The 21,541-nt window shown below is 50.5% G+C and overlaps 2 protein-coding genes across 10 annotated transcripts; both read left to right on the forward strand.

Annotated features, from left to right (window-relative positions):
* Positions 1–557: 557 nt before the first annotated feature.
* baz2a (bromodomain adjacent to zinc finger domain, 2A) lies at positions 558–15,430 on the forward strand. 9 transcript variants are annotated; one of them, XM_062562691.1, is made up of 30 exons: positions 558–770; positions 1,942–2,065; positions 2,158–3,093; positions 3,802–5,718; positions 5,878–6,147; positions 6,234–6,605; positions 6,709–6,772; positions 7,062–7,170; positions 7,294–7,395; positions 7,516–7,738; positions 7,836–7,897; positions 7,988–8,053; positions 8,149–8,541; positions 8,627–8,881; positions 8,983–9,197; positions 9,297–9,371; positions 9,470–9,644; positions 9,725–9,787; positions 9,866–10,010; positions 10,116–10,750; positions 10,843–11,164; positions 11,324–11,479; positions 11,621–11,781; positions 12,027–12,092; positions 12,182–12,465; positions 12,555–12,690; positions 12,814–12,960; positions 13,195–13,433; positions 13,530–13,673; positions 13,779–15,430. In XM_062562691.1, the coding sequence occupies exons 2-30, from the start codon at positions 1,942–1,944 to the stop codon at positions 13,936–13,938; spliced, it is 8,016 nt and encodes a 2,671-aa protein (XP_062418675.1). In that variant the 5' UTR covers positions 558–770; the 3' UTR covers positions 13,939–15,430. The 9 variants fall into 9 exon arrangements, with proteins under 9 accessions (XP_062418675.1, XP_062418678.1, XP_062418676.1 ...); XM_062562694.1 differs by having other exon boundaries at positions 2,161–3,093; XM_062562692.1 differs by having other exon boundaries at positions 558–663.
* A 1,891-nt stretch (positions 15,431–17,321) lies between these two features.
* LOC119222034 (aquaporin-4) lies at positions 17,322–21,478 on the forward strand. Its single transcript, XM_037478366.2, has 6 exons — positions 17,322–17,498; positions 17,845–18,036; positions 18,336–18,497; positions 18,597–18,761; positions 18,846–18,926; positions 20,130–21,478. The coding sequence occupies exons 1-6, from the start codon at positions 17,484–17,486 to the stop codon at positions 20,340–20,342; spliced, it is 828 nt and encodes a 275-aa protein (XP_037334263.1). The 5' UTR covers positions 17,322–17,483; the 3' UTR covers positions 20,343–21,478.
* The last annotated feature ends 63 nt before the right edge of the window (positions 21,479–21,541 follow it).

The raw sequence follows: 21,541 nt of genomic DNA on the forward strand, positions 1-21,541 counted from the left end.
CTTGGGGCAGAATATTAGCATACTTTCACTGCAGGCCTGATTTCTTCAGTCATTTCCGAGACGGCGGCTTTAATTTGCAGTTGTAGTTTCCTGTTTTTACTCTTGAAACATTAAAATAAAAGACTACATTGGATATTTCTATGTATACAAACTCAAATTAACCTAAGTACTGGCACTGGGGTATTGTAGCTTACTATAATACCATAGAATAGCAAAACTAAGAACTCACAAAGCAAACTTCTTAAAAATATAAGATTTTGTCCGATGTGCGTATACACACAGGCGCCACACTAAAGCGGCGCGTACAATAATGCACCAGCAATCTAATGACATAAAACAGTTACTCCCGTGTCATTGTGATATATATATATATATATCTATATATAACTTGAATCTATTCATTTTACTTCATTAATTTGTAACTTACATTTTTTTTATTATCTGAAAACATAACATGGGTTAGTTATTACTAAAAAACAATACACACTAAAAGTGATTCGGGCCATTGTTATTATTATTAGGGATTTTCTTGTGAAGTCCGGGGGAGTCATGTGACCGGATGTGTACTTGGTTGTTGTTGGGACGTTTACGCTACTCTGTCCGCTCCGTGATCATGGCTGCAAAGGACCACACCAGCCATGTTCGCTAATTTAAAACCCCAAGGTTGGGAATAGTTGTTTATTATTTATCGCCGTGCCATCTTCACCCCGCACATCCGTTTAGGCGAAGGTTTAGAGGCATCTGCGCCTTTGAAGTCCACGCACCGAAAGGTTGGCTAGCTTTAACTGAAATATCAGCGAAACTTTACATGGTGGCAGTGTGGGAGGAAGATGCTCTGCACGAAGAAAAAAATGCGTCTGTGTGCGTGCAGCGTAAACAATGTAACTTCATCTGGCTGCTAGCTAACGTTAGCCCGTGAACAAAAGGGGGTGAGCACGCCTCCCATCTGTTATCAAGCGAGTGTGTGTGAGTGTGTTAGCGTTAGTCCTTATCCACGGACCGGTTAGATATATTGCATTTTCACCCTCCGTGAGCCGATGGGCGTCATGGACCCGCACCAGCGTGGTCGCGGCACCTTCTCCCTGGCTACCAGATAACAGCGCAGCTTAAGAAGGACCGCGATCACGGACGTTGACGATGCTATCAGTTAGCTATCTAGCTAGCGTCCCTTAGCTACCGTTGGGTTCTATTGTGATGATTTAGCCGAATAACCTTGGAGCTGGAACCGGGGATTCTTATTTTTTATCCGATGTTCTCCCGAACGGTACGTTCAGCCCATCGACGAGCCGAGGTCGTGTGGACCGACCCCGGTATCCGTCGGTAGCTCGGCGGTCGCTTTAAAGGGGAAATGTCCGTTTGAGAAGACGCAGCTAGCGCGACTCGGCTAACGCGGTGGCTGTTTTTTTTTTTTTTTTAAGTACGGCCTTGTCGAATTAGGAAGCCGCGTATCCACACCAGGCCACTTTAGTTATCAACGTGCGCGTAACCGTTAAAGCTGCCCGATGGATGGTAACCTGCTTTCGGGGGAGGGGTCGCGGCTCCGAGTGACCCTACAACATAGGCACAAATTCCGCCCGGTATCTTCTGTTTCGGTTCCCAGTGGCTTTCCCCCCCCCCCGGGGGCCGTGCTCGTGTCGCGGTAGATTGGGCTCGCGTTAGCGGCGGTTGATGAATGGCGTCCACCCGTCACATCCCTGTTGTCCATTTGGCGTCCGTCGTCTGCGACATTTTTTTTTTGTGACGGTTGTCGTTGGAACTAAATGGTGCTGTCACAAGGTGGCCCCGTAGAAAGAGAGAAGGATAGAAATGTATTACGTATCGTGTTTAAATATCCCTTTCTGTGAGTCATAGCGATGTGCTTTTTACAGTGTGTACATTTTACATTGTTTATGAGGAGTTTACGTGTATTTTTCTGTTGTCTTTTTTTCTTCAAATCTTTAGATGGACTCAAATAATCATTTCAACTATGACACGCACTCCTCCGCAAACTCAGGACTGAAACTCTCCCCCGGGGATTCTCTCTATACTAATGGCTCCTCCATGAGTTTTCCTCAGCAGGGCAAGAGTGAGTATTTTTGCGTCTGTGCTGTATTTGTTATCCAGATCAAAATTGTGAAACGGCAAGTTTAACTTAATGCTTAATGTCCTTCCGTCTAGCAGATATGAACGGCGAAATGAATGTGAACGGTGTCACTACTGTACTCGGGTCCGGCGGGGTTCCTGGTTCACACCCGCCATCAGCTCCTTACCCGCACATGAGCAACCACCACCAGAGCAGCATGGGCTATGACTACCTGTGGGGGGGTCACCCCCAGTATGGTCCAGCTATGGGCAGCTCTCCTGGCCACGGGATGCACCAGAAGCAGCCTGCACCTGGGATGGTGCAGCCTCAGTCACAGCACCACTTCCAGGGCCACGGACAGTACCAGCTGAACGGGGGTGTTGACAGCTCCCACCAGCCCCCCGCGTCGGGCCCACCGAACATGCCCCTTACTGGGAGTCAGTACTGGAACAGGAGTAACCCCGGCCCGCAGCAGATGAGCTACAACTCCCACAGTATGTACGGGACTTACCCGAGTCAGGCACATCCTGGAATAACACAATCACAACAACAACAACACCAACACCAGCAGCAGCAGCAGCAGCAGTCTCTACAACCCACCCCGCATCAGCCGTCACAGCAGCACCTCCACTCCCACCGGCACCCACACCACCACCACCACCACCAGCAGCACCAGCAACCGCAGCATTATGGCCTGATGCCCAATGGCATGCCCTACTACCAGCCTCAGCACCCGTCCCTTCCATCCCCCCAGCAGCAGCAGCAGCAGCCATCGCCGTCGCTGCACTCCCCGCCCCAGAGCCAGGCTCCGATGATGCCCCCGGGCGCTCAGAGTTTTACTCCTTCTTCGCGCGGCAGCCCCCAGCACCACAGTTTATGCAGAGGGGCCACTGGCAGCCCACTCCCGGTGGGAATTGCCTCGACGCAAATGATGTCACCGCCAACAGCGCAGGAGAGTGGATCACCCAAAGGTCACAGCAGGGAGCGGAGCCCCCATGCTAGCAATGCGGGGCTGTCCACCGTCATGCAAGGTGATCACTTTACAAAGTGAATGATGTTAAATCTGTGCCTTGAACTGGTTAGTTGTACACGTTGACGCCACTGGTATCCAGGAAACGTATTTCATTATATAAAGTAAAAGCTCTCCTCTACTTCACATTTCCTCTTTTGATGTCACCAGCTCCAGTGATATTCACACAGTCATATGGTCTAATTCCTCTTTGCCCATATTTGGCCTAGACATCCTGGGAGCTGATTGAATTAACGTGGCACTTCCTGGTTGCATTTTTTTTTTCCTGGCAACTGTATGGACAACAATTATTTGTCATTTGCAATCATTTTTAGCCCCTTTTTTTCAGCTTCTCGATTTAAAAAAAAATAATATTGTTATTTAATGTATCTAGTCTGTTTATAGTACTACAGTTAATATAACATTTGCGTTGTGCGCATTTCATCTTTCTAAATGTGTCACTTTCGGCTTTGGGGAATTATAACATCCACAAAATAAGTAGTCAGCAAATCTATTGATTATGTAAATAATGCTATGTAGTCCTGCTAGTTATTTCTTGCACATGGATGTCTATTATAGTCTAGAGCGGAGAATTTGTTGTTGTCCCCTGATTTGTGACAATGCTAAGAATCAACCAGCAGGTGCCACTGTTTGATTGTGTAAACCAGTGAATAAATTAAAAATTCACTGAATTTTATTTAATCGGCTAATTTGCTTATCCCTTCCTCAGGCCACACAAAAGAAGCTGTCAAGGAGGTTGATACCAGCTACAACGGTATGGAAAGAGCATCTGCTGCCCATCGGCTACCCAAAAGTTCATCTCACGCGGGACCTGATTACCGTCAGCATTCTGAACGACGGGAAATGGCCTCCCCGGTCAGAGAGACGGCCGTTAATACACCCACCCTGTCAGTGTCGTCTCTGCTCTCTGCATCTACCAAGGCCCCAACCCCTCCTCAGGCCCCTGAGTGTCCCACGTCGGCCCCTGGGCCTCCTCCTTTATCGCCCCTTGAGGTGGAATCTACTCCGCCACGACTCTCAACGCCCCCCCATGTGTCCTCTACTCTATCTCCAGCTGCTCCTCCCAGACTTTCCTCCTCGCCACTAATGAAGCACGGCCTCAGGCCTCCCCCTTTGGCCGCGTGCGAGACATCCTCCAAGCATCTGTCTTTGGGGTCCTCCTCTTCCTCCTCCCTGCCTGCGTCCCCTCAGAAGTCTTCTACACCTCATGGTTCAGCTGATTACATGTCTAAACCGGAGTCATCAGACTCTTTGACTCATCAAGCCACGTCTTCATTGCCTCCTTCAGCTTCTAGACCTCAAGCAAATGTCACAACTGCACCCATCTCGTCTCTTCAGCAAATGGTGCAAGGGTCCAAGCCACCTCCAATGACCTCTTGCTTCTCTGATACGCCTGGAGCTCAGCACGAGCGGTCTGGACCCCCAAAATTAACGCCTGCTGCCTCATCAATGAGGGACAAAACCTCATGCGCCGGTGTGGCTCCACCTTTAATTTCAGCATTGGGATCTCCAACCTCAACACCACCCATGGTGTCTTCTACATCATCGTCCTCTTCACCCGTCACGTCTGTCCCAAAAACCCTTTTAGCTGGCAGTAGACCAGATGACCGAGCGTCCTCGCCCCAGACACGCGCTCCGCCAGCTGCTGACCCTGGTCTTTTCCCAGCATCCTCGTCACCACCAGCAGCCCGCGAAGGCGTCACAATCCGACCTCCATCTACCCTACCTCTTCTAACCGCTCAAGCCTCCAGGACTGCACCCTTGTGTGCCCCTCCTGCTTTGGTGTCTCTGACCCCGTCGGTGGGTACGTCCTCTGGAGTGGTCCAGAGTTCTGACTCCGAGCAGCATCCTCCTAACGCCACTCCTCCCCGCGCGCCGAAGCGGTCGCCGCCGCCACCGCCGAAGTCCGAGCACCGCAGTCCGAGTGAGGAAAGGAAAGCGTCGGCCAGCGAACGAAACGGGACGCCAGAAGATCACCCTCCTCCTCCTCCTCCCCAAATCACGCCATCACATACGGCGGAATCTACTGAGACTGATGCACCTGAAATTCAATCACCGAAACTCCTCACCGATCTTCCCGGGAGACCCCTGCAGACCACGGCCCCTGACAAGAGTAAACCAACCCCCCCTGAAAAGAACCACCCGATGGAGCGCACTCGAGTCACAATCTCTCCAGATCCCTACAGCAGAGAAGTAGAACCTCTGACGGACGACGACGAAGAAGGTTTTACCATTTCATATGCAATTGACGGCCCTGACAGCCCCGCGCCAATGTCGAGGTCTAGAATGAGCTCGAGCTCGAGCTCGAGCTCCATCCTCGAGTACGAGTCCTGCCCGCGCGACATCGTTCTGACCGACGACATCGTTTTGAGCGACGACAGCGTTCATCTGTACCATTTTGCGGCGTCGTTCGTCGGCGCGCCCCACGCAGAGGAGGAACCGCCTGCCGGGTTCGACGCCACCGGAGTGAGCAGCTGTTCGGCGGAAGACTTCCGGGGCGACACGTTGGACTCCGCCAGGGAAGGGGAAACGTCTGAGGCAGAGGAGGCCAAGGAGGGCTGTGCCGTCACTGGGGAACCTCTGCTGGAGTCCCTCTCTCGGATAGACGAGCCTTCTGGCATCTCAAGTGAGTCCAACCCACACTCGTTTGTGGCATGTGAAAACAGGATTTTCTATATTATCCCCTTCACACATTGTTCATATTGTCACACATTATATAGATAAGTTTCCCAACACATTCTGCTTTGTGTGTCGTCGTCCTTGTATTTTTGTGGTTTCATATCAGGACCTGAAGCAGAGTCGAGTCCCGGAGGACACGATGCGTCAGACTCCGCCAGACGCATTAGCGTCAACACCACTGGCAGCGAGACCACGACTCCCCCGAGTTTTAAGATGAGAGACGAGAACTTCATCGCCTTCAGTACGCCCGCAGAGAGCCTCGCTGTGCACCCACTCCAAGCCGTGACGGATCCCATCGTGTCAGCGGGACTCCAAAAAACGCTGCGGAAACCGCGCAAACCTCGCACTCCAAAGGCCAAGTTGATTAAAAGCCCAGGTATAAAACGTCCGGATTTCAGTAAAATGTGTTAAAAGCTTTAACTGTTCAAATATTAAATGTGACTTTTGCCTTTTCATGTTAAGCTCCGGAGGAGGCCAAGCGGAAGCCTCGGGCTCGAACCCCGAAAGTGGAGAAGGTTGATGCCAACGAAGAGGGAGGCGACAAAGAGGCGGCAGTCAAGGGCAGAAAGAGGAAAAAGTCCCTCAAGGTGGACGGAAAGGAAACGTCTGACGCCAGCGGCGAGGCCGGGCCTCCCACGGGAGAGGTGGATCCCATCACGGCCACGATCGACGCGGTTCTGGCCAGCGCTTTAGCTTTCACCCCAACGGTCGTGAAAGCCAAGAAACGGGTCAAGAAACAAGACCAGCAGGGAAGTGGTGCAAAAACAGCCAAGCAAGATGGCGAAAAAACGGCCAACGACGGCGAGGACAATGATGACGACAGCTCCACTGCAGGTAATGAAGGCGCTTCGTTGTCCTTCTGTGTCACTGGTGATGTCATTTTGCAGCGGCGAGGTGTCGCGGTTTAACGGACTAATGGTGAGTTGTGTGTTTACAGGTGAATCCACCAGACAGAGGAGGGTTGCAACGGAGGAGCAGGTTCAGTTCCCGATGGGACATGGGTAATGTTCCCATGTGGAGTTTTGTTCATTGTGTTGCTGTGGTTTCTGTAATTTTCAACAAATCTGATGCCATATACTAAAACGTGCCCAGCAAGTTAGCCAAATAGCTGCTAAATTAATCCATTTAGAACTTCTTCACTGTGACTAAATGCACTTCATTTCTGCATCACGTTTTCTGCATTGAAGCTCTCGGTCAGCTGCAACAATTCAAAATCTAAATTTAAAAAAATATATATATATTTTTCAATATGAATTAACCTCCTGTAATAATGACATCTCTCCACTGTAGTTGGAAGAGGGAGATTCGTGTGAAGAAAATAGAGGAGCGCATGAAGGGCGAAACCTGGTACTACACACCCTGCGGACGGAGGATGAAACAGTTCCCGGAGATAGTCAAGGTATTCATCTTCCCGAGGGTTATGCAAAACCATAAATGTCCATTTCAAATGATTTAAAGTGGCGCGATAATAATGTCAAAGCAATGACATCACCCCGCCTGTCCTCTTAACTGCTTCCACCAGTACTTGAAGAAACACACGGACAGCGTGGTCGGCAGGGAACACTTCAGCTTCAGCCCGCGCATGCCCGTTGGAGATTTCTACGAAGAAAGAGAAACCGCTGAGGTCTGTATCTTCGTTTACCCAATGCTAAAAGAAGATTTGGATCCTAGCTGCCGCACAGCTTTGACTCACGGCAACACAAACCCGTCCGGAGGACTCATCCATCTCTACTTTGCGCTGCAGGGTAAGCAGTGGATCCTCCTGGCCAACGAGGAGGTTCCCTCGATGATCATGGCGATCACGGGCCGGCGAGGTCGACCCCCGAACCCCGACAAAGAGAAACCGCGGCGGGTCCGTGCCCTGAAGGTGGGGCAGGCGCGGCGTCCCGGCAGACCCCCCAAACCCACGCTGATGGACCTCCTCAGCAAAGTCGACGCCAAGCTTTTGAAGCGCCTCGAGGCCAAAGGTGAGTGAAGACCGTTTATAGCTAGTATTACACAATTGGCAACGCACAAAATGGTTGTATTTCCGTTTTTAAAATGGGTTGATTTCCATTTTCATAGAAGCTCTCACGGAGGAGGAAAAGGAGAAACTTGCGAAAATCAAGAAGAAACTGAAGAGAAAGGTATCGAGTTTGCTTCATGTAGCTTGTACCCTTTTGAGCGGTTTTCCTGTTCACGTCTCGTCCTGATGGTTGCTGCTGTTTATTATTCAGGCCAGAATGAAGAGACGGGAGGATGCCAAGGTTAAGAAGATGAAAGTGGAGAAAAACAAGGCCAAGGTGCAGATATGATCAACCCAAACGATTCATCAGCGTTTTCCTCTGCACCACCCCTTCCTCACCTCCACCTGTTCTTTCCCTCCTTGCACGCACAGCCTCAGCTCGAGCAAGAGGCACAGGACCCAAAACCGAAGGCTGAGCCGGCCGACCCGACGGCCCCCCAGGCCGCGCAGCCGGCGTCGCCCGCCGAGCCCAAGAAACCGGGGCGCAGGAGGTCGGTGAAGGTAGAGGCCCCTCCGCCGCCGCAGCAGACCGACGAGGAGCGGATCGCTCAGGGCAAGAGGGTGCTGGGCGCCCGGAGCAAAGCCAAGGCCCTGGCCAAGGCCCAGGCGGAGGCCGAGGCGGCCGCTCAAGCGGCTCTGACCGCTAAGCGGGCGGCAGAGAGGAGGGCGCAGACCCAGAGACGCCTGGAGGAGCGGAAGAGGCAGCAGCTGATCGCGGAGGAGCTGAAGAAGCCCATCGAGGACATGTGCCTCACTGACCACAAAGTGAGTCGTGCAGTTGAAAGTTGTTTTTGTTGGTTTTTGGTTTTTTGTTGGTTTTAATTGTGACCTCGTCTCGCCTCTCCGTCAGCTCCTGCCGGAGCTGTCCCGTATCCCCGGGGTGGTTCTCTCTGGCAAAGCCTTCGCCCACTGCCTGGCTGTGGTGGAGTTTCTACATGGCTACGGGAAGATCATCGGCCTCAATATACCCAAGGACGTCCCCAGCCTCGCCACCCTGCAGGAGGGTCTCTTGGGCCTGGGCAACGGCCAGGGAGAAGTCCAGGACCTTCTGATCAAGCTGATGGAGGCGGCTCTCCTCGATCCAGGCCTGCCATCCTTTTATCAGGTGTGTGACACCGGACATTTTCCCCATTGTCCCAATATTTTTATTTTTATTTAAATTTTTTATTTTATTTTATTTCTTTTTCTCTCCCTTCCAAACATCAGTCAGTAAAGATCCTCGGCGACAAGCTGGTTGAAACGGAGCTGACTCGCAGCACCGTCTCCGAAGTGCTTCGAGTCTTCTTGGAATCTCACGGCTACGAGACGGACGTCTGCGACGCGCTGAGGACCAAGACGTTTCACGCCCTGCCTCCGGACACCAAGGCGGCCATCCTCGGCTTCCTGGTGGACGAGCTCAACAGCAGCAACGCTGTGACGAGGTCAGGACAAGGAGTCAATGATCAGGTTACCCGTGAACCTATTGAAGTGTGACTACTGCTGTCGTTTCACCTCGTTAATGTATGCATTTTAAATTCCAGTGACATTGACAACACATTAGAAAACATGGCAACTTACAGGAAGAACAAGTGGATCATCGAGGGGAAGCTACGCAAGTAAGACCATCAAATGAATTGGAATCCTCAACCTTTCACGTGATTAAAAACACGGAGCCGTAGGACCTGCTGATTCTGATCGTCTTTCCCCCTCGCAGACTGAAGGCAGCACTAGCGCGCCGCACGGGCCGCTCGGAGGAGGAGCTTTGCTTTGAGGAGAGGAGGCGCAGTGCCCGAGTGGCGGAGGAGGAGACCCTCAGTCTGGAGGATGGCGGCCTGGTCTCTGAGAGAGGCAGCCGCCGTGTGCGCAAGGAAGAGCCCAAACTCAGTGATGTAAATATCTGCACAAAAAAAAAAAAAAAATCCTCTTACAGCTTTTTTCCGGCATTTACTTTTGATCTTCTCTCTCACAGAGTGAGAGTCCTACTAATGCCAGCATCCCAGAGCTCGAAAGGCAGATCGATAAGCTATCCAAGGTAAGTCAAAGTAACACAGAGGCAGCTATTCTTTTTACCCTGAGCTCTATTGAACATTGCTCCTTCGGACCTCCGCAGCGCCAAGCGTTTTTCCGGAAAAAGCTGCTACAGTCGTCTCATTCCATGCGTGCTGTGCTGCTGGGCCAGGACCGCTACCAGCGCCGGTACTTGGCCCTCCCGCACCTCGGGGGAGTCGTGGTCGAAGGGCCAGAGGAGCTTTTGAGTGAGTCTGAGCGTGACGTATGAAAGAAATGCAATTCCTCTCATTTTTGAGACCGCTTGACTGACCCACCTCCGTCTGAACGTTCCTCATGTTTCCATCACGCAGCTTCTGGAGAAGTCCTTGTAGCCGAGGTTCCCGTCACCTTCCTCAAGAAGGAGCCCAAAGTGGAGGAGATCCCCACGCCCACCACTCCCCCGCCTACTCTACCGTCCTCCCCCTCCTCTGCTACCTCCGTGCAGCCCCAGAACTCTTGCACGGAGGACGACAGCCTCCCCGGCACGGCGTCCCTCATGAGCACGCCCAGAGGTCGGGGGCGGCCCCGAAAAATCAAGCCAGAAGTGGAGCTACACCTGCGCACGGCGAAGATCCGCCGCCGGCGCCGGAGCAGCGCCAGGTCGCCCGGCGGGGACGCGGGGCCTGGGTCGCCCGGCGGCGCCCCGCAAAACCTCACGCAGGCCGCTTTCCAGAGCTGGCTCAGCCAATCGCAGGACGCGGCGGCGACCACCACCACCACCACCAACGGCGCCACATGCGCGGCGGCCGGCGACGCCCCGGAGGGGAATCGCCCCGAGGAGAGCGTGAAGGAGGTGGCGGAGAAGCAGGGGCAGTGGTTCAACCTGCTCCCCAAACAGCCGTGCGACGAGGACTCCCTGACCGCGAGTCAGATCCCCGGCTCGCCCCCTAAGCTCCTCCCCCAGCCGGCGGGCGCTCCGCCCGCGATCGCCGCTCCACTCGCGCAGGTTTGCAAACCCCAATCGGCAGCTGTGAATGCAGGTGACTAAACCTCCGTGCGTGTGTGTGTGTGTGACTAAAGGCTCTGTCCGCCCCTCAGCCGGACCCGCCCTTGCCGAGCCTGACCGCCGCTGACCTCTCGACCCCGGCAGCACCGCAGGAAGTCCCCCCTGCGCTACCTGCCGCTGCAGCGCCACCGCTCCCCGAGCTTCTTCAGGCTCCCGCTGCTCCCGCCGCGCCCCCCCCGACTACCCCCGCCAAGCCGACGCGCAGGCGGAGGAGAGGCAGCCGAGGCAGCAGCCCGGCTCGCAGGGGGGCGAGAGGAGCAGCGGCCAAGCGCCGCGGCCGCCCCCCCAGCTCCGTGTTCCAGGAGCTCGAGCAGCTGTACTTCACCCAACTGGTGGTCAAGCCGATACCAGCGTGTGAGTTGTGTCTTCTACTTGAGCTACGCGTAAACTTCTGTTTACAAACGGATTGTTTACAAGTAGTTGAGTCCAAGGAATGTTGGGCTCCACGCTGACAAAATCATGGTCAATTATTCTTCCTAAATTCTAATCCTGATGCTTTTTTTTTTCCCCCAGCAATGGTGCGCGGCTGGTGGTGGATCAAGGACCCAGAGGAACTGTATAGCACCTTACAGGCCCTCCATCCAAGGGGCATCAGGGAGAAGGTTCTCCACAAACATTTAGCCAAACACATGGAGAGTTTAGCCGAGATGTGCAACAAGCCAATCGACGGTGAGTTCTGTCCCTAATTGGATCCTCCGTTGTCGAGTGGACTTTTTCATTTGGCATCATTTAACATGCTTTTTTTCCCCCCGTTGTCTGTCTTTTGCTCGTCGTCCTGGGTTCCCTTTGCAACTGTTCTCACTGCTCTAGACCCTATATTTGAGTCCAAGGCAGACGAGAAGGACCTGCTGCTGGAGGCTCTGCAGCAGCCTTGGCAGGTGCAGGAGAAAGCGATGGAGACCGATGTTTGCGCCCTGCAGTGGGTGGAGGACCTGGAGCAGCGGGTTGTTGCAGCCGACCTCCATCTCAAGGTGAGAATGCATTTCCTCGTTTTTGTGTGTTTTCTATTCTCCGGTTGAGTTAAAGTAAAATGTAGAGGGTTGTTTTTCAATGCCGTTCTCCTTGAGCAAACTTTGAGGTGAATTTCAAATTATTCTACTTACCTTCATGTTGCTCGAATAAAAATGCAACAAACTGACTTGTGTGTCTGTGGCCCATTCACAATGTCGACATCTGAGTTGTAGTAAAAACTAATATCCATCTTTGTTTGTGCCAGGCGGCCCCTCAGAGCGCGGTGAACGAGGCCGAGTCCAACGCAGAGACACCGATGGCTGAATTCCAGGTAATCACTCCAACACTTGATGAGCCAATTCCTGTGGTGAAGGATCCTACCACTGATCCTTAAACTGTCCGTCTCCTTTTCTCTTAAAGCCCTACACGATCCCAGACCCCGACTCCACGCGCGGCGACCTGCAGTACTACGAGCACGACGCCGACCCGCGCGATGACTGGATCGTGCGGACCAAGAAGGAGTGGTCCGGCCTGCCGCGCGTCGCCACGCACCCCGTGGACCTGGCGGTGCTGCGGCTGGCCAACCTCGAGCGGAACATCGAGAGGCGCTACCTGAAGGAGCCGCTCTGGAACCCGGCCGAGGTGATGCGCCTCGCCCCGCTGACGCCCACCCCTGGAGAAGAGCATCCCATGGATGTCTTCAGGTGAGATGGACATATGTCTCTGGAAAGGAATGAGTTCTGTGTTTGTTTTTTTTTAACTTAATTCCCCCTTTTTAAAATTTTCCTTCTAGTCTGGAAAGCGAGATCACGTCCCGGCTACGAACATGGCGGCAGGCTCTCGACCGCTGCCGCAGCGCCCCCCAGGTCTGTCTGTGTTTACTGCAGCTGGAGAAGGCCATTGCATGGGAGAGATCTGTCACTAAAGTGGTGAGTAATCTAACCTCCCAGGGCTGTTGTTGTTCGCACAAACTAAAATAAATGAACACCAATTCCAACGTTATCTTAACTGTAAGGACTCCTTCTTGTTTTTTTGTTTTTTTTTAAATCCAGAATTGCCAGGTCTGCAGGGAGGGAGACAACGACGACCTCCTCCTGCTGTGTGACGGCTGTGATCGCGGCTGCCACATGTACTGCCTGAGGCCCAAGATCACCCAGGTGCCGGAGGGGGACTGGTTTTGTCCTACCTGCGTCGCCAAGGTCAGAACCCGTCCTCTGAATTGATTATTTTGTGTCGAGTGTTCCCTCCGACTGATTAGTCCACGACCAGAAAACCGGATCGTTGCCTCGTAGGTTTCCATATGTGAGGAATTATCCGCTCGTGTTTTGGTTCACAGCGAAATCCAAGTCGATAATATACAAATACGATCGTAAAAAAAAAAAAGAACGGTAGTTGTGAGCTTGACCTGTTTACCCTGTGGCTCTGTCCCTCAGGACGAGTGTGACGTGCAGCGCTGGTCCAAGACCAGGACCCGGGTGAAGAAGCGGCGATACGAGGACGACAGCTCCGAGGACGAGACGTCGGCGCGGCGGAGCGGCAGCGGCGGTGGCATGGCGACGCGGTTCAAGGAGGCGGCGACGCCGCCCTCGTCCGCCCGCCACTCCGGGGAGGGAAGCGCCGCTAAGCGCCGCCGCATGACGACCCGCAACCAGCCCGACCTCACGTTCTGCGAGTGAGTCGTCCTGTCCGCTTGGTGTATTTTGTGACTCTACGGGTTGAAAGGGTCATTCTTTGAGGGACGAATGTGCGTTTGTTTGAATCCCACCAGGATCATTCTAATGGAGATGGAGGCTCACTCGGAGGCCTGGCCGTTCCTTGAACCCGTCAACCCCCGACTGGTCCCGGGCTACCGCCGCGTCGTCAAAAACCCCATGGACTTCCTCACCATGAGAGAGAAGCTGCTGCAGGGAGGGTACGAACACGCCGCTCCAGGCATTAATACTTGAACCATAGTGAATGAAAAATGTCTGCCGTGTGACACGTTGCGTTGACGCCGGGCCCCCTTTCCTCGCCGCAGGTACGCCAGCTGCGAGGAGTTTGCGGCGGACGCTCAGCTCGTCTTCAACAACTGCGAGCTGTTCAACGAGGACACATCGGAGGTGGGCGCGGCGGGACACTCCATGAGGCGCTTCTTTGAGAGCCGCTGGGCGGAGTTCTACTCGAATAAGGACAAATGAGTCCACTCCCGGACTGCCAGCGACGTGTATTCTCTCATGTATAGGTATATATATATATAGAGAGAGAGATTTTGGCTATTTGTCTGTTATTGTTTCCTCTGCCGGCGGAATCTTTTCCAGGCTTGAAACCGGTTTGAACTCGTGCCCATTCCTCGCCACGGAGAGCGAGAATGTGCCTCTCTCCACTTTTCATTCCCCCGTCCTCTCCTCGTCCTCACCTCGGCTCCTCATCTCAAGTTGGCGTTTCTCCCGTCACCCCCCCCCCCCCTCCGGTCACACTATCACAGCCTGACCGCTGCGCACTGGACCTGCTCAGCACTGCTCGACGGCTAAATGGATCAAAGCTCGGGCCGCCTCCTACCCGTTCAATGGAATTGTAATGTAATGTGGTCTTATGCCTAGAAGTAATTTTTTTGCTCAATATATTTTTATTATATATTCTATACATAAATATATATAAAGATTACAATAGCTGGGATTATTTAATAGCAATAGCGTGTAGTGGCTGTGTACAGATTACCTTATAGAGATGTCTAGACCTGTTTCTGAAAAAGGCCAGTTAAACTTAAAATAATCTGTTCTTGGACTGTCACGAGTAGATGTTGTATAACCTCCACTTAGGTCTTGCAGTTTCCACCTACACACGCAGACATGAACACACACACACACACACACACACACACACCAACCTTCTGCTGCTCTGTGAAAGACACTGGTTTCTGAGACTTGAGGATTTATTCGATGTTGGTCAGCCTGTCCAGGCTTGGACTTTTTTTATTTCACTGTTCCTCTTGTTAAAAGTAAATTATCATCTAGTTTCACAGACTATACAACTGAATGGTTTATATGGCAACAAATAGCTCACACTGAAAGTTTGCTCCATTATACTATCTAGTGGTCACGGGGGGAGACGGCGTTAGCAGGTTAGAACTCTTCTGAGCAGGTAGAAACATCTAACCCTAGGCTGAAGATCCTCCCGTTTTAAAGATTAGATTTGCAACGAAGCTCTGATGATGAGGTTCTGGGCCCCCCCGCCTGGTTTTCTGTCTTACATTCCTTGTTGATTTATTTGTTTTTGTTTTTTTCGTTGTTTTTCAAGGGCCAATTTGTGATGTTGCGTTGGCCCGGTGGGTTTGCTATGAAGGCGACATGATGACTCCTCACTCTGGGTTTTATTTAAACGTGTTTCTTACACTGAACTCAAAAGCCGTTGATAGGAAAATAGACTTTTATGTTCCTTGTGACACTTAAAGGAACTGATGTTTTTTCAAAAAAGGAAGAAAAAAAATAGATATGAAAACCAAACGTGGTGTTACGTGAATTTTTAATAATGTACAGTTTTGGTGACTTTAAATTTGTTCCTTTATATTTTTAGGACCAAATCATCATTTTTAAGAGGAGGTATTGCAAGACTCTGTTGTATTACAGTGATGTAACACGTGTGCATCTGTAGAATGTACTGTGCGTTGAATAAAAACCACATCTAGTAGAATATTTGTCTTTGTGTCTCACTTCCCTTCGTTTAGGCCTTTGTGCCTTTTAGACACAGCAGCCTTTTTGATGTGTCGCAGCAGGGTAATTAATGGTTATCAGAGTCAATCTCTCATGTAATGCTCTCTGTGGCACATTTGTTATATTGGAAATTGAAATGAATTGTTTTCGGACCGTTAGTCTGAAAAAAAAGCTATTTGAAGACATCAGAATAGACACTGAAATATTGTGTTTAATGACCAAACAATACATCCAGGGAAAACAATTCATCAATGAAGAAATAAGCCTTGGATTACATCAAGTAAAAAAAAAAAAAAAAGTTTAATATAAACATTTTTATAAATACTTGAAAGGGACATGAGCCAAACACACAAAATAAGGTAAACTTAGGTAACACACACTTGTTACACTCACCTCATGCCTCCACTAAGACTCACTGTGCGTCACCAGCCAAGCTCGCTTACATTTAAGAATAAAAGGCCTTAGACAGCACTGAAGGTGTTTTTTGGCGGGGCTCTGCAGCTGCGTGGAGGGTTCTGTCCGGGGCATCTGCTGCCATCACTGCCAGCTGCCCCACAGGGGCCGAGGCTCAAGTACAACACATTCAAACACACTTGTGTTCTGACGCGTCAGGCCCAATGAGGCTAAATACAAACAAACAAAAAGGTAGCTTGGAGACCCAGAGTGTCGTTTTTGTCAGTTCTTTTGATGCCTCTTTCTTTGCCCTCTATCACTCCCTTCAAATCCCTGAGCTGGCGCTTTACGCGGGAGTGTGTGTGTGTATATTTTTGTGGGGGGGTAAATTCTGTCCGCGTCAGCACTCTGGGCAGCGAGGGCTGAAAACTCCACACGCCAGCGGGTTCCAGGGCGCCCCGCCCCGACTCCAAAACAGTTGGGCTTAGCCCCACAAAAGGGGGGGATAACGGTTCAACAGTTGCGCTGGAGAGGAGGGGGTAATCCACGGCATAATGGGGCACGCCAGCAGCAACCCTCCACGACCCCTCCACCAACCAGCCGGTTCGTTCTGGACTCCGACCCCGGATCCCCTCGGGGCCTCCGGGGTCGGAGTCGCATCGGAGTGCTAAACAAAATAAAAATAAAAAACATCTGGTGACATGTTAACTGAGTTCTGTCTGACGCTGCAGAGGTGAATATTTTGCGACGGTGGAACTCGGTTTGTTTGAGAAAAACGTCTTCACATTGATATCAAAGCGTGGAAATGAAAAGCCTGCACAGATGCTGCATCACAATGGGCTCCATGGCAACAGCATCATAAAAGACTGTCCCCCCACCCTCCTCACTCACTAATGGTCCCTTTCGCCTATAATTGATATGAAAATCAGGCTGAGCAAAGGGTGCCAGGTGCTCGAGGGCGGAGCTAACACGGCCACGCTAACACGCTAACACTGTGACTATGCTAACATTCTAATGCCCAGCAAGTATTTGCTTGCTAATTAGCATTTTGCACAAATGCCCGAGCTGATTTCATTTCAACATGATTTAAGATAAGATTTTAGGGGCGGGGGAGCTATTTTGGTTGGATACGCCACGTTATTATTAAGTCGGCCTCAATGAATGCAACTTTAAACGAAACCCACTTCTGTGGCAATGCCTTTAATTCGGGGTCGTTTTCCACCACCGTTGTGTCATTTCACGTCCTCGGAAGAGGCCGCAATCACTCCAGTCGGAAGACGAGTGAAAGGCTCCACGTGGTCTCCTGAAGATGCGGTAAATTGCTCGTTAGAACGTGTTGGAGGGAAAGTGGGCGGGTCGGGGGGCGTCACGTGTGCGACCTTGGAGGGACGTCGCGTCGAGAGGGCAAAGTGTTTGTGCACAGGAGGACTTGAGGGCCTGAGGTGTGTGTGTGTGTGTGTGGGGGGGGGGGGGGTGGTTGAGAGGAGGGGAGGCTGCTCCCATCAAACGATCTCTCAGACGTTACATGTTGATGAGGGATGTCGCAGAGACCCTGAAGCCCTCAGACCCTCAGAGCTGCACACGGACACGCAGAGGGACGGACGGACGGACAGCAAAATAAAAACAGACTGCTGGTCGAAATGACTTGGCGGGAGGTAACCATCTTACATTATTTGATTTTTCATAACCCTCCATGACGTGTTTAATCAGAAATAGACTCATTTTAACAAACAACGTGTATTTGTGCAAAACCAGAACTGATTTACAAACCAGATCAAGGACAACTAAAACATACATTCATTTAAATATTGTGTGAAATACAGGCTGCTGACACATGGTTGACTTTGTTGTTGTTGTATTTAATCACAGTTTAAATGCTTTTAATACCCCTTGTGGTGTCATCACTCGTCTCAAGAAGACGATTGATGAATAATTACGAAACATCTTCGGTAAATATCGGCCACCTTCTTTTTCTGTTCATGTCCCCCTTTCTTCGTGGAGCTACGTAGTCGGCAGTTCTGGCGCGCCGTTCTGGCCGAGCTGCTGGGCACCCTGGTCCTGGTGAGCGCCATCCTGGGGGCCTCCGTGCCTGGCCCCGGGGAGGCCCCCCCGGGCCCGCTGTACCCGGCGGTGGCGGTCGGAGTGTCCATCGTTGTGCTGGGACACTGTTTTGGAGAAATAAGCGGTGCACAGGTGAACATTTCTGTTTATTATTAACTTGAGTATAAGTAGAGCAGTTCAAAAGTATTATTAACTGAGCTGCCTTTAAGTATCCAAAATAAAACTAGTAATTGTTGCCCCTGGGAGAAATATATTATCATATAAGATCTGTTAGAATCTTGTCATCTTCTTAAATATAAAATCTTGAACTCAAAGTGATCGCTTTCCCCCTCTGACGGCGGCTGAGAGTTTGTGATCATCGCCTCCCGCTCCGCATCTGCACGGTTGTCGACCTGTGACGTTGTGACGTTGTGACGTTGTGTTCTGCTCAGGTGAACCCGGCTCTCACTCTGGCTCTGCTGGCCACGCGCAGGCTGGAGGTCCTCAGGGCCGTCGGCTACCTGGCCGCTCAGTGTTCGGGGGCCTTTTTAGCCGCCGGGGCCCTGTACCTCGCCCTGCCGCTCAAAACCACCGCGGACCACTTCGTCAACAAGGTCGGCCTTTCAATGAGAGAGAGAGAGAGACTTCACATCTTCTGACACTCATCGCGCTCCTCTTCATCCGCTCCCCCCCCCCCCCCCCCCCCGGCGCAGGTCCCTCTGGAGGTGAACGCGGCCCAGGCGGTGGGGATCGAGGTCCTGTGCACCTTCCAGATGGTCTTCACCGTGTTCTCGGCGGAGGAAATGCGACGGAGGGAAAGCCCAGAACCGGGACACCTGGCCATCGGCTTGGCGCACACCGCCGGAGTGCTGATAGGGGTACGAGCTACGAGAAGCTCCACAGTTATCACAACGAAGTGAGTTCAATGCTGATCACGTATATGTGTGATGTTTTTCTATCAGGCCCGATTCTCAGGCGCTAGTATGAACCCGGCACGTTCTCTGGGCCCGGCCATCGTCGCAGGATTCTGGGAAAACCACTGGGTGAGAACATTTTATAACAACTTTATTATAACATGTAATACTACATCTTAAAATTATTGCCACAGCCCATATAGAACCACAGACAGCAATTATTTTATCAGTTTTAACACTGAAGCTATGCATCAGATTTAATCTTCACATCCAATTTTGAATCCTTATCCAACCAGGGTTTACATTAGCATTGAGGGGACTTTGTTGCTTTAATGTTGCTGTCCATTCACTCCACACTAGCAGCAGCTGCAGCGTTCACCCCTACAGTACATTCTCAAACACATGCTGCTTGAATGGTCTTGTTTAAATAAGGAATAAAAACACGACAGTTATCATTAAGGTGCAAATGTTTGCAAAGAAAGGTCAGATTCCTCCCATCCTCACCGACCTTGTCAGTAACTTCATAAAACTCATTTCAATTATTATACGCCGCCTCTTTGCTACACGCAGCTGTCGCCTCCATGCATTTCTTTTTTTTTGATGACACATGCGCGGTGTGACACTGGAGGCTGGTGTTGCCAGATTGGGTGTTTTTTCCGCTACTTATTAAGGCGCGTTTACGGTGTGTTTTCTATAGAAATCTGGCACCCCATTGAACGATGTTAACCTGAATGAACGCGCCGTTCATAGACACCAGAATGAACGAGTTCACAGTAACGTTCATCGGGCATTAATACAGTACGTTCAGTTCACGTTCACCCAAAATATGAACGAGTTCATGAACTATCGTTCAATGAACGCGTTCAGGCACAACACTGTCTATGGTGTGCTATACCATATTTTGAGAGCATTTTTTATATACTTTTTTAATAAACTTTTGAATGACATTTCTACGTCATACTATACGTTGACATTTTCAGGATTATTTTATTACATACTATACAATGTATTTTTACTACAACATTTTTTATTCTATACTTTAGTATTGCCTCTTAAAGATGTATCATCTCTTTTATAGCATTTCATACTATGCCGTTTTGCAAATTCAATTTGCACGGCTTACTATGAATTGACTTTTTCTATGACATGTGTTTTCTTTACATCCTAAACTATGCCATCTCTACATTTCTACTAAATGATGACCTTAGTTCAGATAATATTCAGGTGATCCTATGAGATACTTACTCGTCTCATCCGGGTCATTTAAAACGATTCCTCTTGCCTCAAGAAGCATCTCGTGAACCCCCCCCCCCCTCTTCTGCGGCCCTCCAGGTGTACTGGATCGGACCGGTGATGGGCGCCATCCTTGGTGGAGTGTCCCACGAGTTCTTGTTCGCGCGCAGCGCCTCTCGCCAGAAGCTGGTGGCATGCCTGACCTGCAAGGACATCGAGATCGTGGAGGCGGCCAGCATGACGGGGTCGTCTCTGTCCACGGTGACGCAGAACGCGAGGGCCAAGCAGGCCGGCAAACAGGAGAACAACTGAGGACGCGTGCAAGAAGAAACCCCACGTCATAACACACCACCCACAATCACAATGCTCATCAAGTTCAGTGATGTTTTTTATGCTTATGCATTCAAATTATCGTTAGTCGTGTCTTAAAGCTACACAATTTACTGTTTGGCATTTTTCATTCAGTTTGAGTAATATGGGGAGGTCGACAAATGGCTTGAAGTCACCTAATGCGTATTTTCTTCTCAAGAGACCACAGTAAACTCACAGGTTGGTCCCGTATTAATGGACCCATTAACGACGGGGCGGTCACTGTGATAACCGCGTATTCCTCTCATCATCTCAGTGCGTTGTGGCGCACTCAAGAGCCCCCTAAAACCGGCCCCTAAAAAATGAATATTTGCCTTGTTGCTTTCTGTTCCACACGTGAACAGAAGGCTTCGTCATAAAGGAGACGAGTGTTGTGTTCGAGGTCCCATGTGGCAGCCATTAGTGTAAGAAAAGGCTTAGCCAATATTGTGAGATTCAATGGCGTCACTTTCAAATGAATTTGCACATGATTATAATGTATTATGGAATTCATTGAAACGCGGCAGAAAAAAACCCCTCATGTCGGCCATTTTCAGTTTCATCCCTCGTCTGTGAAGCCTTTGAAATGCTAAAGAGGTTCTTGCACTGCATTGTGGGTTCAATGATGCTCTCACAGGCCCGTCTCTCCTCTTAAGCCTCCCATTCACCATCAGATGGACCTTTTTTTTATCAGTAATGGCTCTAAAGAAATAATACATTCAACCAGAATAAGCTTTGTAATATGAAATGGATACAGTGTTAATGTGTGTGTTAACGTGTGTGTTAATCCATGTGTTAACGTGTGTGTTAATGCATGTGTTAATGTGTGTTGGGGTGAGCGAGAGACAAACATTTATTATTAATGTTGTGTGCGTTTTTAGTATAATTTCCATATTTAAAGGGTCAGTTCCCTCAAATTCCCCCCGAAACACATTAGCTCAATAACCTCAAGCAGTATTTAACCATGCTGAGAAAATGGGTTTCACATGTTTTTTGAGATATTCTTCTATACTTAATTACTCGCTATGACAAAATCTGTTTTTTTTATTTGTATAAACTGCATATTTGAAATGAATATTATAAAAAGTGTATTTATCCTATTTGACTCTTTAGGAAAACATGCTGTATTATCTGGATTTGCCTGCAAGTCTAAAATAAACCAT

Source organism: Pungitius pungitius, chromosome 1 (assembly GCF_949316345.1).
Source record: "Pungitius pungitius chromosome 1, fPunPun2.1, whole genome shotgun sequence".
Classification (NCBI taxonomy): Eukaryota; Metazoa; Chordata; class Actinopteri; order Perciformes; family Gasterosteidae; genus Pungitius; species Pungitius pungitius.

What these genes read in the sequence shown, in the direction of transcription:
- baz2a (XM_062562688.1), top strand. An exon ending in TGGAGAAAAACAAGGCCAAG is followed by an intron (nt 8,054 to 8,148) that starts GTGCAGATATGA and finishes TTGCACGCACAG; the next exon opens with CCTCAGCTCGAGCAAGAGGC. An exon ending in CACCGATGGCTGAATTCCAG is followed by an intron (nt 12,093 to 12,181) that starts GTAATCACTCCA and finishes TTTCTCTTAAAG; the next exon opens with CCCTACACGATCCCAGACCC.
- LOC119222034 (XM_037478366.2), top strand. An exon ending in GAGAAATAAGCGGTGCACAG is followed by an intron (nt 18,037 to 18,335) that starts GTGAACATTTCT and finishes TGTTCTGCTCAG; the next exon opens with GTGAACCCGGCTCTCACTCT. An exon ending in CCGCCGGAGTGCTGATAGGG is followed by an intron (nt 18,762 to 18,845) that starts GTACGAGCTACG and finishes TTTTTCTATCAG; the next exon opens with GCCCGATTCTCAGGCGCTAG.